The sequence below is a fragment of the Haemorhous mexicanus genome, chromosome 1 (assembly GCF_027477595.1).
Source record: "Haemorhous mexicanus isolate bHaeMex1 chromosome 1, bHaeMex1.pri, whole genome shotgun sequence".
Classification (NCBI taxonomy): Eukaryota; Metazoa; Chordata; class Aves; order Passeriformes; family Fringillidae; genus Haemorhous; species Haemorhous mexicanus.
This window is the reverse complement of record NC_082341.1, coordinates 9178638-9196746: the sequence shown is the minus strand read 5'-3', so window position 1 is coordinate 9196746 and position 18109 is coordinate 9178638. Positions and strand designations below refer to the sequence as shown.

Sequence of the window (18109 nt, the reverse complement as noted above, 5' to 3'; positions counted from 1 at the left end):
GCAGGAGAGAAGTTAATTTCTATTTTCACCTAATTGTGCCTATTTTAATGTAAAGCATAGGAAACCTGAACTTGCTATGGAAAATAGTCTTAACTGCTGTCAGGGCACAAACAGTTGATACTTACTTGAATACAGTTTTCTGTAGTTTATGGTGCTTCCATGATGCTGCCACCAGGGATTGTTAAATGATTCAATTATTCATTCCTGATACATCTTCTCAGTGGTTCTCCTCCCTCTCCCTCCTCCACTTAATGCCAGCTGTTGCAGAGTTGCGTTGCTGTTTTCCCCTTTTTGTGCTCAGTGAAGCAGTTTTCTGACTGATAGTGAGAAGAGCGACTGACTCCAGAGAGATCTGGGACTGTTCTGCTGTTCCTTGTCTAAATGCACAATGTCATGCTTTAGCAAGTCCATCAGAAACTCTTGGAGCTTGACATCACCTTCCATAGCAATATTTACTGGATGTATTGCTTCCTATTTTTGCAGAGATTTGGCTGCTGAGACTCCCAGCAGTCTGGGTGCACAGTGGGCATCAGCCACTTTGTTCTGTCTTGGCTGAAAGGTTGCCCCAGCAAGAACCTGTTGTAATTGTTTCCACTCCTGAAGGCTTTTCAAGCTGACTTCTAGAAAACTCTTGTCTACAGAGCATTTGCTTTACTTGAAAGTATAAGGCAACTTTCTTGGCATTCAGAACACAGCTGATAACCACAATGAAATCCAAACTGCTCTGTGCCAACTGTCTGTGTTTCACGCTCTTATTCCAGATACAGTTTCTAAACCAGCTTTCTCTTAGGCTTTCATTATATTCTCCCACCAGTCAGTGACTACCTCTACAGTAGCAAGCAGTCTGGCCTGCTATGAATGGATTTGTGGGATGTCACAATACTTTGTTGGTTTTACCAAACACATAATTTTAGTTTTGGGCAATCTTTTTTTCTAGTTTTACTGGCAGGCCCCTCTAAAACCTGTTATGTTGATCCAGTGCCCAGTATTTTAGTGCAAGTGCTGTTAGACACTTAGCAAGCAAATTCCTATTTACAGTATTCGAGTTGCCCAGATCCAAGCAAAGATCTCAGTTAGCTCAGTGCCTTTGCTTTCTCAAACTAGGCAGAGATTTTTCATACAGCATTGATGGTGCTTGGTCCAGGCTCATGTAGTTTAGCATTTTTAGTAGAGGTGAGGGCTTAAGCTGCACCAAGAGAAGTATAGGTTGGATATTAGGAAAAAGTTTTCTATAGAAAGAGTAATAAAGTTCTGGAATGGCTGCCCGGGGAGGTGATGGAGTCACCGTCCCTGGGTGTGTTTAAAAAAAGACTGGATGTGGCACTGGGTGCCAGGGTTTAGTTGAGGTGTTGGGGCTGAGTTGGACTCGATGATCTTTAAGGTCTCTTCCAACCCAGTGATTCTGTGAATTCTGTGTGATCCAAGCCTAGTACACTATGGGATTGAGAGGCACCAGTTCCATTGATCTCACTAGTGACCACTTCTTGGAAGATTGTGTCTTTTTGGTAGGGTGGAGAAGAACAGGTATCATTCTTCAGTACCATTTAACTTGGGCCACTAGAGTTGGCCATCAGTCTCAGAATTTTCTGTAAAACTTTCTATTCATTTGGGTTTCCAAGTTGACCTGAGAGATCAGCTTGACAGAAGTTTTTCTTTCAAAGGCACAATGTTTGAGTTGGAGATGGTCCAGATGCCTGGATGTTGGTTATTTTCAAATGGTGTTTAAATTTGTATGTGTTGTAAGAAAAATAATGATGAAAAGGCAATAGTCTTACACTGACTCTTCTAATGGCAAAAATTATCGGTTATCTGTGTCCCTCTGGTTTACTTCTCCAGCTCCTTAGATTCTTGGCAGAGCTTCTCTAATTCAGCAAATGCCAAGTTAGTTCCAACTTTCCTGGCTTACCTATTTCTTTGAAAACTTTCTAGCCTGCAGGAGTTGTGTTGTCAGTCATCTCATTGATCTGTTTTGCCACAGGGCTTCTTAATCTGTCTGGATGCTCTGTGTTTGCAGCTCAAGCAGAGATTTCATCTCTACCCGCTTGTCATCTCTTGGACCACTCTGGAAATTTTCCAGCCACTACTTTAATTAATTTTGAAAAGCCTCCAGCTGATTTAAGTCGTCTTTTAATTTTATCTGGTCTTGTTTTCATCTTTTACCAATTACTATTTCTGAGAAATACATCCTTCATTGATTCTATTCTTGTTCAGTGGGAATTCCACCTCACAATTCCCTTTCTCGAAAACTGGATGACTGTCCTCACATGGTATTAATCCATTTTTACCTGAGTGGTTAAACAATTTGTCAGATCTGTGGGTTGTTTTCTTCTCAGCTGGAAAGAAAATTCATCCTCAGGACAGGGTTTTGCTTTGATAGAGTTCCATTTTATTTACAAAGAAAGAACAGAGTTTTATTTCCTTGAACAAAGACAGAATCAAATAACAGTCAATAACTTCTGTTTTCCCAACCTCATTCACCCAGTGTTTTACCCCCAACCTCTCTTTCAGCTTTTCTTCTACCAGGATCACAATGCTAGTTTGTTGAGCTGTGCTGGTGGTTTCTTTATTCCTTTTACACATTTATGCTGCTTATCAGGATTAATCATCTTGCCTTGATTAATGCTCTCTCTCTGCATTAAGCATATCAGTTTCTAGAGAAACTCACGGGTCCATATGCTTCGTGTTTCTCTTGTTTTTGATGATAACTTCTGTAATTTCAGTTATCAGGCTTCATAAAAGAGTTTGCTTGTTTCTTACATTTATCTTGAATGAAAGGTGATGATTTTGTCCAGCAGCTTCAGTGAGATTTCACTCAGCTCTTTCACATAGCGCTATTAAAATTCAACATCTCTTTGAACATAATTCAAAAGAAAGAGGATGTAGAACATTTCTGATCTATAACAAGTTTTCGCAGCAGGAGTTCCATGTTGTGAATAATTCTGGAGGCATAAAATTTTATTATTTTCAGTATGTGCTGGGTTATAATTCCACAAAATATTTGACATGAAGTACATGTCTTAACTTGCAAAGTATTCTAAGAAGCAAGGGATGATAATATGCAAGAAACTATTTCTAAGAGTTAGGATACTTAGAACCAACTGTCCTTTCACAGAAAAATTGTTCTTAATTATTCTGGTTTTATAAATTGCATGTCTGCTAAGGTTCATCATCTCCTACATTTCTTAGGAAGCCATAAATTTTCTCTCTGAAAAATACCCCATATCATGTCTTTCTTTCATAAATCTACCCAAGGTTGCCCTTCTTTCAAACCTTCCTTCTTTTTGGAGGGAAGTGCATTTTCTCATTTTTTTATTTTACCACATGAAGTGAAATAGGGGGAGGGAGCAAGCACTTACTACCATGCTTCAGTTGCCTTGAAAAATCAAATATTATGTGACATATATTTTTCTGTAAGCATTTGTTGTGCTCCTGTGATGTCCTCCCTCCATGAAGAACATAATTAATTATTATCTGAATATTATAGAAGTTCTGTAGAGAAATATGATTTTCATCATTTTGCAAATGCTGGGTAAGGTACAGTGCACCTAAGTCACCTAGTGACCTGTCATGAGAGTAAGTTAAATACAGCCCACATTTGTAATGGACACACTCGAAGTTTAGACCAGAAAACCTCATGAATTTTGCCTAAACAGATCTGTAGCTCAGGCTAAATGGATCCCCCAATGCCTCAGTGTGGCAAGTATGACAGAGCAGACACCACTCATGAGCAGCACCAAGTCAGACAGGAGGTGGAAGGCAGACTTGAAGTGCTGCCCCTTTGTGGTTGGCATGCTCCTCTAGGAAGCCAGGAAAAGCTTCATCATCTTCCACATTCTGAGTCAAATCTGTGTTTTTCCTTACCCCATCTTGTCCTCCTTACCTCCACTACTTGTCAGTACATGAAATAGTCTTGAAACTGGAAATCCTCTTCAGCCTTCTTGTTAATGCTGCCTGTCTCTTGCTGACAAACAGAGACCTCACTGGAGTGAAGGTTTGCACTGTTGTGGCTATAGTGACTGGGGAAACCTCATCTCTGTTCCCTTGATTATTTCTTTACTTTTATTGCCAGACTGTTAAATGTAAAGTGGAGAAGGGGTCCCAAGAGTAAAGCCCTAATATGAGCCAGGCAGTTCAACTGCTGCCATTTGCTTTTTGTTGCCCCAGTCCTGCATTTCTGAATCTAAAACTTTTTACTTTTCTCTACCCTGTTCAGGAGTAAGTTATCAGCATCAGTCAGAAAAACTGACTGTTGGTTTTCTCCCAGATCACAATGGCATATTAAGAATTGATTCCTGAATCACAGTCTTGGGGACGTGATAATTCTTTGCATGTCTAATCAGCAACACTTGCTTCTCTCTTCCAGTTTTGGAATTCAGCAAAAGAAATACAGAATACTGTCAGTTGACTGTTTCCTCTGTAAAAAGGATTAGTCATCAGTAGTCTCCAAGGGGCAAATCCCAGTAGTAGGAGACCATGTCCCCATAGCTGAATGGCTCTTCCAGAAAAATCAGTGTTCTAAGCCCATGGGCTGAGTAGGAACAACTGTACCAAACCCTTGTCTGCTCTAAATGCTGGTTTCTGTGCTCCCAGTTCAGCACGTTTTGTGAGTGCTGAAATTAATTTACAGACTAAATTATTCTTCTGCATTTTGTTCTGTGCAGGCACAGTGCTCTCAAGCAGTTGTGATTCCCAAGTTTTATTTTCTTTGCCTGGAATGGGACTTCCTGCATGTCTAATCAGTTCCCACCTTCAGAAAGAAGAGCAGATGAAAACCAACAGAAAGCAATTCAATGTGTAAAATATGCATATTTTAATTTAATAAAGGAAAAACAGCAAGGGAGACATAGGCACAGAACAGTAGCCCCTGGAGCTCTAGTAACTTGTCAAGCCATGAGAAATAAATATAGCATTAGAAATTCCATAAGCGTTCAGTGAAGGAGTCTGCTTTTACCGCACTCCCTCTAATTATGGCTCTGGTTGGAGAATGTACTTAGAAATGGTCCCTTAAAATTTGTATCCCTTTATTGTTTAGTTTCCACATTTTCAGTACTGAAGGAAAAGCTAATTCCTGATGATTTTGGTGGACTTTTGCTCCTTAATGTGGTTTTGTAAGCAGTGCAACTCTAAACAGAGCTCATATTTAAATTATTTAACAATAAGGCTTGTTAGGACTCTTCTGAGAAAAATAAGAGCAGTTTATGTCTCTATGAGAAAGCAGAAAGAGAAATTATTGCAACACATACAGACATCTTGAATTTGCCTTTCCCTATGACTTCCAAACAAGTGTTGCTAAAACAGCAGGGGACACAATACAACTGTGTATTTATATATGATCCTCTCTGAAGACATTTTTCCAGCTGCAGTCAGATACTTTTTAAATGAAATACAGATTGTTGACCATTAAACTTCCAACCTACAGATTTGCTTAACTGGCAGGCGCAGTTATGATTTTGCAAATGGCCATTCTCACCTTGCCAGATTTGACCCATTTCATATTAAAACTATCTCATTTGCAAACAAAATATTTCACAAAAAAGTTTGTATGACTTTCTGACTGGCATGCATTGTAAAGCTCTAGTTGGTAACAACAATCTAAATTCAACCCAATTTTTTCCTTCAGTTAAAAGATCCTCATTTTTTTTTAAACTTGAAAGACATCACAGTTGAGTTAGTTACTTTCACAATATGTAATGGGATTAATGTTATCTGATGCAGCAAGGGTTAGCACCTTGCTTTGTTTTTTTAGGAGTCCTGTTTATTCACTTTGAGTTTTGATTATCCTCAGAAATTATTTTCGTTCTCTTTGCTTGTTCATCTGCTTTTCCAAGTCTTTGCATTCACCAGTTATACCAATTGTATGGGAAGCCTAAAAGACTGAAAAGGTAAATTCTGTATTTTGCTGGAGGTCTCTCCCAGAGAGCAGCTGGTGTGATTTGCAGGTTATATTTAGTGAACTGGCTGGATTTAACTGATTATCCCATCTATTTTCTGCTTTTAAATCATTGCATTTTAGAAACTTCTCCATTAAATGAAGAGTGTCTGGGCAGAGCTCCTATCTTGTCATTTCCCCATCACGAAAATGACAGAAATGGCTGAAAAAGGAGTTTGGGGAGAATCATTTATTATAAAGAGAAGCTTCAAAGTGATGAAGTGTCTGAAAAATAAAAGGGGGTTCATATTAACCATTTTATTTACAAGCTAGTAAACAAGGACATTTTAAAGTATAAGCTATCAAAAACTGATGTTTTATCAGATTTATGGCATTGTTGTAACACTGGTTCTGCTATTTGTGACTGTTATTCTCATTACATGAAAAACCAATTCTGTGCTCCTTTTCAAGTAATTCTTACTAAATATAATTCATCCCAAAGTGGAAGCCCTTTATATGGGGCTGGCAATGCTGGATAACCACAGCATGAGGTCTCTACACTTGGTGGATTTCATCAACAGGGAATTCTGAGGATCACAAATGCTCTGCTCATTTTGGCTTGCAGGATTCAGCCTTTGATTGCAGCAAATGGAACAGGATGGTGTTATTCTTGTCCAAGAAGTGTTCTGAGAATGATGCATACAGCAGAACCTCATTGAAGACCATTAACATGTTACTCTCTAGGCCTACAGGCTGAAGGTGGACATGTCACACAAAATCATGCAGTGTCCTCCTTTCCAGCAAAGAATGCACTGCAGGCTCTGCAGTGAGCTCCTGTACAGAACTCAGGCTTTATTGCACCCATCCACAGGACTCCCTTCAACATTTCTTCTTCTACTGGAAGTATTACCATGAATTACAGCCATGAGCATGCCTGTGCTAAGTGATTTAAATAAAATTAGTTTTATATATTGCAAATATATACGTTTGTATATTATACAATGTATATATATTAAAATATATTTGATTTTTGTAGAAACTTAGAATCTAAGGCTTAATTTTGCTGGGCTCTACATAAAAAGAAAAACCTCTGCCCTGAGGACCTGATGTCCTCTTTATTCTTCCAGCACATTGTGCAAGCATACGAAGTTCAGAAATGTGTGAATTACTGCATATTTGAACTTCTTCCTCCATTCTCCAAGGCCATTCTCAAATGTCCCTTTGGCACCCACGGGCTCTTCTTCAGAGGCTGTGCTGGGATTGTGCAGACTAGGTCTGGGCTACCTGTTCTTTCTTTCCCAAGACACATTCTTGGGGCCACTTTGTAGTTTATGGGTGTGCCTGGACACTGAGCACAGCCAAGTGTGAAGCCCTGGGAGATGCAGCATCTGAAAACCCCATCAATTGCTTAAAGATGGGGACGTAAACAGAAGACAGTGCAAAACTCTGTGAACTGCCTTTGACTCATCCTGCTTCCAAGATATTTGGAAATATATGGTAATAATTATCAGGCTGATGGTTTAATATTTAAATTAGCAAGAAAACAGTGGAAATGCTGTAGTCCTCCAATCACAGGTGATGAGCCTTAGTGAAAATCCCATCTTAATGGTAAGCACAGGAGATGCAGGGGCAGTTGCTTGTAACAGGAATGAAGCCACTGGATTGTATTGCCTTCTTGATTTAGTAGATTTGACATCTACTTTTCACACAATGACCTAAAAGAAATATTACACCCCAGAGTAACTTTGAAATTGTTTGTTTAAATTAACTTTCATTTGGATTTATGCTTAATGAAATCTTCCGAGATGCAGACAGCCCCTCTCTAATGAAATGCTCTGTCTTTGAACCAATGAACAGGGTTGCCAAACTGTAAGGATTCCTCTCTAAATGAGTGGGCTTTTATAATGTTACACTTGGGTGGCACAAGCAGAGTGCTCGATGATTAGTTTATGGTCTAGATCATTGTATTTTTATTACACTCATAAAAACTGTGTTTCTCCTCATTTTCGTAATGGCTTCAATGAGCTTCTATACCTTCTAGAGGCACATTAAATCGTTATGTGATGAAAGTACTGATTTAGTGGGGCTAGTTTTAAAGTAAGATGCATGTTTTGAATTCTTATCTTAGTCTGATTGCTGACTGAAAAAGGTGAAACTACTTTAGAATGAAAGAAATCTGTATCATCTTCCTTACATATAAAGAAGGTTTCCAGCTGCGGCCTGAAACAAACGTAGTACAAAAAAGATGCAAATGATAAATATACATCTGTCTGTAAAGTGTCTATAATTTTAAAGTATGTTTAAATGGTTTTGTGGCATTGTGAGATTTTAAAGTGAGGTGGACGAAATTACAGACATTTTTATTTAAAAAACCTTTTTTAAGGTGTTAAAAGAAAAAAAAATTAAATTCCACTGTGATTTTTTTACCCCACTTCTTTTCAAAATGATAAATAACCCTATTCTGTGTAAACCCTAGATTCATTTCTCTAAATAATTCTAAGCTGATTTTAAAAGTAGTTTTAATTATGTTGCAAAATGAAAAAAGGGAAGAAAAGCGTTATTTGTTTCTCTATATGCAAGCTATTCTTAAAAGAGAAGACAACATCATTATCCATGAATAGGAAACCTTTTTATTTGATATGTAATTTAAAAAATAATCCTTGAATTGAATGTATCATCTCATCTTTGCACAGTTTAGACAAAGGCCTTTTTTGTTGACAAAATTTACATGTCAATACAGTTGCTTATAAATATTTCTGTGAAATAAACATAACCCTTCACAAAAAGAGCAGTTTACTCTTCATTTAGTAATTTTATATGCTAGCAAAAAGACAATGAAAGTTGTATGCAAATATAACATCAATGTACAGCATAATAATAACAGTTTTTAGTGATTATACTGCTTGGTATTAATTCATAGGAGCCTTTTTGTTCAGTCATGGGCTGTGTTTGGAACAGAGATATGCCAGACCAGAGCATCTCTGCTTGTTTGCTGTTTGTGAGAGACATCCACAAATCCTTTGGTTGAGGATGTGCTTGATTCTTGTATCCTGCTCTGTGTCTGGTCTAAATTATTAAGTGATCATGCTGACAGTGAAAATACTCTGTTTTCCTCTCTTGCTGTACCTGTGTTCTGTGAGTGCACTGTCTGCAGCACAGGTTGGACTTTCGTTCTACCTCCAGGAAAAAAAAAAGGCGGGGACAAAAGGGGAAAGCAGAACTAGAAAAGAGAAAGGAGAAGGGGAGGGGGAAAAAAAAGAAAAATAAAATAGAAAAGAGGGAAAGAGAAAGGAAAATAAAAATAAATTTTTTTTAAAAAGGAAAAAGGAAGAAAGAAGACAAAGGAAAGCTGGAAGGAAAGAAAGAAGGAAAAAGAAAGTAATGCACATTAGCAACGAATCTTTTATAAATGTGTGTTTGGAGGCATGGCTTCTCCATCCAAAATGTTCCTGGAAAAAAAGATTTGCTTTGAATTTTCCCTGCCTTTTCTTCATTACTGTTGTTCAGATGCAACTTTTATGATTGTTTCAGCAATGCAGTACTTTAATGGCTTTAGCTACTTAGCAAAGTGAAGAAAGACGTGGGGTTGAGAACAAAAACAGGTTTCAGTACATGTGACTTTAGCAGGTCTGTGCTGCTCCAGTGTTAAATATCAAATCTTAAAAAGATGGATGTTCTGCAAGCACCATTCAGTGTTCCTTCAGTACATCTAAAAGTTTGCCAGAAAAGCAGTTGAACATGGTACCAGGAGCAAGGAGAGATTTTGGGGATGACCTGAATTGAAATCGCAGGAAATTCTTTAATATTTCATGGACGCCTGCAAAATATGGTGCCAGTTTATTCAGGGATTTGAAAGCAGCTGCAGAGTAAAAGTGTCTAATGAAAATGAAATAAATTTCCTGTGAATGGAATAAATTTTGATTGTGTGTCTGAGTGCAGTAATTATACATGTCACGCAGTAATTAGGCAGTCACAATGTGGCCACGGTGTCTTTCTTTGTCTGCAGATGGTCTGGGAGAACGGCTGTGTCGTTATTGTCATGCTGACACCCCTCGTGGAAAACGGAGTCAAGCAGTGCTACCACTATTGGCCGGACGAAGGGTCAAACCTCTACCACATCTACGAGGTACCTGCACAAAATTTCTGGTTGCAAACGTGACAGTAAGTGCTGATTCCACCCAGGGCAGAAGGATGCTGGAGATGCTCTAAGCCGGAGGTCGAGCTGCGGACTCTGAAATTCTCCTGGTGTGCCTTCGGGTAGTTCTGCGTTTGCAAAAAAATTGGAGTGCAGCTTTAACAGCAAGGTGGTTTCCACCGAGTAAAGTATAGTAAATAATGAGTGAAATATTGCAGTATTCAAAAGGACAATAATGTTTGCATTTTGAATGGTTTTGCAAGTGGTTGATATATGAAAGAGTGTATTTATGTTTTATAGGAAAATAGTATTTTTAGAACTAGTGGATTTTGCCTTAGGGTAGCCATATGTAAATCTTTTTAGAAAAACCTCTTATTGCTGTAGTAATTAATCCTATCTATTTTTATCTCTTGCCTCAGTCACAACAACAAATATATATTTTTATTTTCTGCTGTGCATTTCTAGCCCAAAATATCATATCACGAGTTACGTTGCAATGCAACATTGACAACGACTGTCAGATTTTTCCAGTGGTCCAGCTGTGTAGAGGAAGAAAATAATACCACAATGCCAAATACAAAGAAATGTGGAGAAACTGTGAAGAAATGCTGTTTTTTAAACTAAAATGGGAATAAAATCATTTTCTGAAAAGATGGGCTCTGCAAACAAGCTGCATTTTTTAATGCTTATTTTTCTTCATAGCAAAAGAAACTGAATTTTTTCTTCTCATGTGAATTCAACTCAGATTTTTAAGATCTCTCAGAGTGGGCTGGGCAATGCATTTGTGGACATTTCTGAAAAGAAAGGAACTGACAGTCTAACGCATTTTTAATACAAAATATCTTTTGTATTCACATAATGTTATAAAGATTTAATTCAGTGAATTTTTCTTTTGCATTAAAATTGCCAAGATTTTTCTTATGTTTTCAATGGCAAAGCAATGGCAGCTAACCCCTTTCTGACAGCTACAGTGATTGCTAAATGATTTTTTTTTTTCCCTCCATACTGGCCAATTTGCTAATAAAAATAACATTTTCATGCAATTCCTTCATCCCAGAAATCTTACACGTGCAATCCCGCAGACGTGACTTGCAACCAGAATTGCTGATCTCCGTTTGTTCCTTCCTGTGGGTGTAGGTAAATCTTGTCTCTGAGCACATCTGGTGCGAGGATTTCCTCGTGAGGAGCTTCTACCTGAAGAACCTGCAGACCAACGAGACCCGCACAGTGACCCAGTTCCACTTCCTCAGCTGGAACGACCAGAGGGCTCCTGCCTCCACCAGATCCCTTCTGGATTTCCGCAGGTAAAGCACAAAGTATGGCGCTTCCTCTAAGACGATACAGGTCTGAGGAAATAGTGCTTTTTTTCTTCCTTTAAAGATTTTTGGGTTGAAAGGGGGCTCCTCCTCCTCTTCTCCTAAGAGAAATATCTTCAGTAGGTTGATGTTTTTAGTGTTGCCTTACACAGAGATGTTGCCTGGGTTTAAGACATATTCATTTCACATTTAGAGATCAATACCTTTCCTCCCTTTGTATAATCTCAGTGGTTCTGTATTTCTTTGTTTTTCCAGTATTTATTCATTTCTGCAACTTCCAGGCTTTTTGTGTAGCTTCCCCAAGATCCTTATATCAGGACTCTCGCAAGTAATTTAGGAAGTGTGAGCTTTAAAAAAGAATCACAATGGAGTCATATGGTGACAGCGTCATTCCCATGGTACCATTTGCTCATAAGGATCCAACAGTGAGGTCTGCAGACCTTTGGCTGCAGGAAAGTGGAAGCTTGAGAAGGCAGATGAAAATGTTGACAAAGCGTACCCTTTGGAACTTTAAAGAAAGTCAGTGTGGCTTTAAAATACAAATATACAAAGGCAAAAGCTGTGAAAGTCCTTGCCACTTTCTCTAATGTTTGATGTGCCTATCTAAATTTTAATTTGAAAATTAAAGCCATGCATGATAAATACTGGAGCAAAATAATCTTCATTTGATTGCAAACCGTGCCCAGTGCATCACGTGTAGGTGTTAGCGTGTACCAGCTAATCCACAGCGACGCGCTTATGACTAATGAAAAGAATCTCCAGGAAGTTTGGGGAGTTGGTGCTCCATCCACCAGCGGCCTGTGGGATCACATATTGTTCTCTCTGCTCTACAATATTATCTACAATCCCCCAAAGTGATTATACGGGGCTCAGCGCTCAAAAGATCCAAACTTGTTTCTTACAAGGAGTGCTGGGAGCTCTGACTGATGCCAGTCGAAGTTGTGCATCTGCACCCAAGGGGAGGAGCTGGCACACAGCCAACAGGAGCTGGTTGCACAGTTGTCTGTTGGCAAAATTCTACCCTTAAAAATTTAGGGCTAAATGCCACCCTTCATCTACTCAGTATTCTTGTACATATTGCAAGGCTTTTCAAAGCAGAGAGACATCTCACACGGTGCAGGTCAGGTAATGGAGTGCAGCTGCTCTGAGTCACTTGGAGCTATGGCTAGGTGAGGATGTAAGGATATACTATAGAGTCACAGCACAGAAGCAGTAGTGGAGCAAGGAAGCACAGCCATGGGATGGAGTTGAAATTGTAATTGAATTTTCAAGGTTTTCTTCTCTGGGTTGAACTTTAATATGGTTTCTATAGGTTGATTTCCCTTTGCCTGTGGTACTGGGGAAGTTGCCTGTAGTGAATTTTTGTAGTGAGAATTGTGACTCGGTCCCATTAAGCTGTGTGAGGCTGCAGCACAGAGCCAGTGCAGCGTCCGGCTTTGCTCTTTTCAGAGTTAGTGGGAAATCTGCTCTCAATTCTAACTAGAGCATAAATGAGCCTGTACAGCCAGGACATCTGAAGCGCAGAGCACCTCGCCTCTGACTTGTTTCAGTGAGGATTGAGGTCCCTGCGTGAGCTGCAGGATTAGATCTACAGTAAGTCACAGTTCACACCGCCAGGAAAGCGCCTCTTAGAGTGACATTGTGTAAGGGTTAAATAGCCGTGTGGAAGAAGTGTTGTGCAATACTTTGAAAAAGAAAAATTATAACTAGATGAGAAAAGTAGCAGAGCTGCCATTCTTTGTATTTTAAGCCAGTATGGGAATGAACCTGTTAAGATTTAATTGAATTCTGAGTGTTCATTTCACATGTATTCACAGTCCAGTGTAGGGTACTGTAATCATTTGCTACGTGCAGATTTTGTACAATGAACTCATAGTACTGAATGCATAGTAAAATTCCGCCTGAAAAGGAATTTTGGCATGCACAATAGCCTGGTCTATGAATCTCAGTTTTCTTGGTCATCTGATCTTCGGGTTGTTTTTTTTTTTCGTTCTTTTTTAATGACAAAAAACTAATGCACTATTGCTAAAATAATTTATTTGGAATTCATTTATACAATACGTGTTTTGCACCTGAAGCTTTCTACTGAAAGTACAGACTCTGCTGGATTGCAACAGCTGAGTCATAAAGCCCCCAGAAAAATGTCTGACAGTGCTACCATACTCTTAGTAGGGTAGTGCTAGGAAGGGGCTGCTCTCATTTCTTTTAATCTTATCTATGTTTTTATGTGCATTCAGTGTGTTTGTATATATATATATGGATATGTGTGTATATTTATATATTCACATACATATATGAAATTAAGCATATACACAACCAACCCTCTATTTTTTTATAATTCATCACCAAGAAAAATTGGATTCCCAAAATTACCTTGCCCAGAGTCTGTGGAAATATGGACCTAAACATTTTTATTGAAGTAAATTTTGCAAGTCTCTTTGAAAACTGAAAGCTTACATTTCTCTTATTCTGTATCAGACAGTGATTTAGGCGATTTTGCATCTAGCAAATACATTAAACCTTGCTGAATAATCTATCATACTTCCATAATGTAGGAATAAATTGCCAAAAAGATATTATTCTATATACTTTACAAATCTGTACAAAAGACAGTCCCTGAGAGGTGAGGCTACTACGGAAACCACTGGTCAGTTTTAAATGCTTCTGGAGTCCGAATTTCATTTTGAACAATAGACCAATCATTATTGCTCTGGACTAGCTTGTTAGTCATGCACTGATATGTGTCATTAAATATTTCTTAAGCCCAGAGGGAGCGCATTTACACTTTAAAGAGGGACTGCTAAGCTAAAAGATAATTAGCATCACATGTGAGGGCTTTGCTTAAAATATATATCTATTATGCTATCACTTCTCGCTGTGTGCAATGGCATTTACTAACACTGCTCACTTTAAAAATGGACAAATTCTTATTTTGCCAGCTAATTAGCGGTTGCCAGTGTCATTTTTGTGATGTTGCAGCTAGTAATATGAGCCCAGTTGCATAGTCACAAAAGTGATCATTGGAAACTGTGACTCTGCTGCAGGGACAATGTGGGAAACCCCTTTTCTGAGCCTCTAACGACCTCTGACCTTTGCTTGCTGATGGTTTGCATGATGATTTCTTTTTCACTCAATGAGCCAAGGGTTGGTTTGTATTACTAATCATTCTTTCTAAGTTAATTCTTCCTGTATATGTATATATATATATATAATATATATTTTCTTCAACATTCAAGAACTTTGCTTACTGATGAATTTTCAACTCACTCTCATTAGCCAGAACTAAGAATGAAATGAGATGTTGCTGCACTTCTAAATATTTTCATGAGCTATATATAGACAAAGCTATGAACCAGCTGGATTGAAACCCTTTGTTTTAATGTGTTTTCTGAAATGTGTGATAATGAAAATGTTTGAAACGCCTTCAATAAAACTGACAAACATAAGGTGTCTTTCCCTAACATGTGTCTCTGGCTGTCTGATTTACTGAGAGGTCTGATAGATTTAGACCAAGTTTGCCATTGAAATTATATTAGGACTTTGGTAGATGGCTAGTCACAACATGCAAATATCATGTTAGTGGTGCCACACAAGGAACAAAGGAACCACACAAGCAGAAAGAGAAACGGTAAATACCCCTCTGGAGTGATCAGCTTTTATTTAATACTTGAAATGGAAAAACAACTCTTTACTAATGCACTTGATGGGGGTGGGGGGAGAGTGACCAGCTGCGAGTTGGGGAATGCAGGCTGACTGTATCAGTTGTTGGTACAGACATTTCAAATATAATTTACTGTACAATTTAAAAAAAAATCAAAACAAAACAAAAAAAGCCCCACCAAACCAGGAGCTGATCCTCAGGAGATGACCATCAGGAATTGAATAGTTCATTCATGTGAAAACTCTGCTGTAGCCCAATTTGTTAAAGTTTTGTTTGGTAGTGGCTGCATATAGGCATATTTATGGACATGTAAATGGTCCATTTAACTTCTGAGGTCATGTGCTTCTCAATGACTTACCACTCATTTAATAAGAACATTGTTCTACTGCATTAATTACTTACATCCAGGGAATATAAATAGCGACAGAATGTCTCTGCAAGTATGATTTACATAAGTAAGCAAGAGAGTAAGAATTGTGAAAAGTCCCTGAATTCAAATGTTTAAAGGGAATCCCAACAAGAACCTAATATTGTTCTCAAGTTTGGTTAGAATCTTAAGTAACAAAAATAAGAATGTGAAAACATGGTTTCGTGGGATATCACCAATACCTCCATAGCCCATTTGGGTTGAGTTCCAGGTATCCCAACACCCTGTCAGAAGTTTAGGCATCTTCAGGCTATACTGTAAGCAGTGTTTAAAGATATGTGCATGTTTTCACAGCACAGATGTTAGTGAATAGATGAACAGCCAAGAACTAAATGATTCAGTAGGTTAGTTATGCTTTAAAATTCATAATAACATCACAGCACTGTTGTTAAATTTCGGCAGCTCCCTTTAGTTTAGTTAGCAGGATCCTGTGTAGCCCTTGAGCTGGGGACTTTTGGAGCACCCCTTGGAAGCTGCCCTATGAAATTATTTTATAGGAAACCTAGCTCCAGTAAACTCAAACTACTCATCAAATAATTTGAATGAAAGGTTTTGATTTCTTGAAGCAATGCTTTCCCAATGCTTTTAGCCTTTATTTGTCTTGCCTTGTTAACATATGTGTGCATATTTTGTGGATTTTTGGCCTGTAACGTTCTTGACATGCAAAATATATCCTAGAGCAAAAGAGAGGGCTTGGGATTTTGGTGTTTGTAACGCAATTTAAATAGATTTAAACCAATTTTGTGGGCTCTATTCTTAGACTGAGTATCTTGGTTTGCTTCAGCACTAGTTAATTCCTTCATTGAATTTACTCATCAGCTGACCTGTTCTGTGGTAGTGCTTCTATTGATTGATTTCATGTATATTCTCTTGCCACTGAAAATGTTTAACCAGGAAGCTCTCAAAGACAACAATGTGTAAATATTAAACATATAACACCTTTGCAATAGAACTAAAGCAATAGAACCAAAGCTTATTGATGGGTTTAGTTATTTTTACTATGATAAGATTACATTTTAGAATTTTTAAGAAGCGTTTCAGGAGATTTGGCATTTGCCTTTCTGGGAAGAAGTGGTGTTACAGATCAGCACACATTGTACAAAGTGCAGTGGAATAGCCTTTTTTAATTTTGTATTCAGTTTGATGACCCTTGATATTTCCTTGAGCAAGCTAGTGTTTGCCTCAAAATCAAGGCATCTCAAGATAATCTTAGTTTTGGGGCTAAGAAATAAACCATTTGAGAAAATAGCTCATTTGTTTTGCCCAGACAACAGTAATAATGGAATGTTTTCTTGGGCAGCAAACCAGAATCAAACTTTAAAGAAGATTATCTACCTAATTGCTTGTTATATTAGGAAACTATCAACCTGAGTATTCCTTCAAAGAGAGTAATATTTGCATTTTCTTATTGCTTATTTTTGACAGTTGGCAAAAGAAACAGTACATAATTTGCTTAATTAATTTCTTGTGTCTGTTTTATTTCAGAAAAGTAAACAAGTGCTACAGGGGTCGCTCTTGTCCAGTAGTTGTTCATTGCAGGCAAGTACAATTTCTAAAATAGCTTTAGAGAGATCTGTATGTATAAGAATTTAATATAGATATAAACAAAGTGGGCAAATTAAAGCTTTTCATGAATCACTAAACAGTGAGGTAGGGTAAAAGTTTTAAGTATAATTCAATTTAATTTTAATGCTATTTAATACTTAGAATCTGTTTTCATCATAAAATTATCCTTCCATGTGATTTTTTAGATGTTGAGCCATGTCTTAACAATGTATGGCCACGCCTTCTAGTATAAGTAGCACTTCAATATCATACATCTCCTTCAAAATGACAGATGTTCTTTGCATGCCCTCCCAATTTAGTCTGCTTTATTTTATTAACACTCAATTATTTTTTATTTCTTCTTATATTTGTTTTTAGCAATCAAGGTAAGAAGAGGGCAATGTCAGGGAGTGGAAACCTGCCCAGAGATTGAGTAATTTTTTAAGCACAGAGTATTTTTAGGACTGACAATGTGATAGATGCACACAAAAGCTGTCAGGCAGTTCAGTGGAAGAGTTTACCATAATAACATTAATGTTGGGTTTTGCCATTGGGGGTTCTGACTTATTTATCAAAAATATCCTTGTAGATAATGAAGACAAAAAAAGAGCCCTGCTAAGAGGCAGGGTGTTTGCCATGTGTCACTTCATTTGGGATGGGAGTGAGGAGGGAGGGGACATGTTTCTCACGTGTTTCTCAGCCGAGTGAGGATGCAAGGAGCTGAATGCTCCAGAGGGGGCTGCTCTGCATTGCCTTCAGGAAATGTGAGAAAGGAACTATTTGATGCACAATGAAGAGCCTTCAAATTTCTTGCTATTTCCTTACTGTGATGGATGGAAATATCTACCATGAGCTCAGGAGTTTTTGTTTTTATTGGGCCTTATTGCTGTCTTGTCTCTCATTATTCAGCTTAACTAATAAGATTGTGTCTTTGTTCCCTTCATAGACAGAGAAAAAAAAATTATTACCACTAGCTCCTTTTCTCTAAACAGTGATCTAGTAACTGAAAGAAAAAAAATCTCTGTCTACAGAAATTAAGTTTCATAGCCTGACTGTAAACAGAATGCAATAACGTGCTTCATGCTGTTCTATTATTTTTTTCTTTCATTAATTCTTTTACACAAATTGAGCTATCAATAAAAATAATGGCTTAATT

General features: G+C 37.9%; 1 protein-coding gene across 1 annotated transcript in view; it reads left to right on the top strand.

Moving 5' to 3' along the window:
- The window catches only part of PTPRN2 (protein tyrosine phosphatase receptor type N2), a 634616-nt gene that overhangs the window by 590128 nt on the left and 26379 nt on the right, over positions 1-18109 (top strand). Inside the window, exons 18-20 of the mRNA XM_059839742.1 lie at positions 9876-9995; positions 11142-11308; positions 16894-16947. Coding sequence (XP_059695725.1) covers positions 9876-9995; positions 11142-11308; positions 16894-16947 — 341 coding nt within the window. The remainder of the gene's footprint in view (positions 1-9875; positions 9996-11141; positions 11309-16893; positions 16948-18109) is intronic.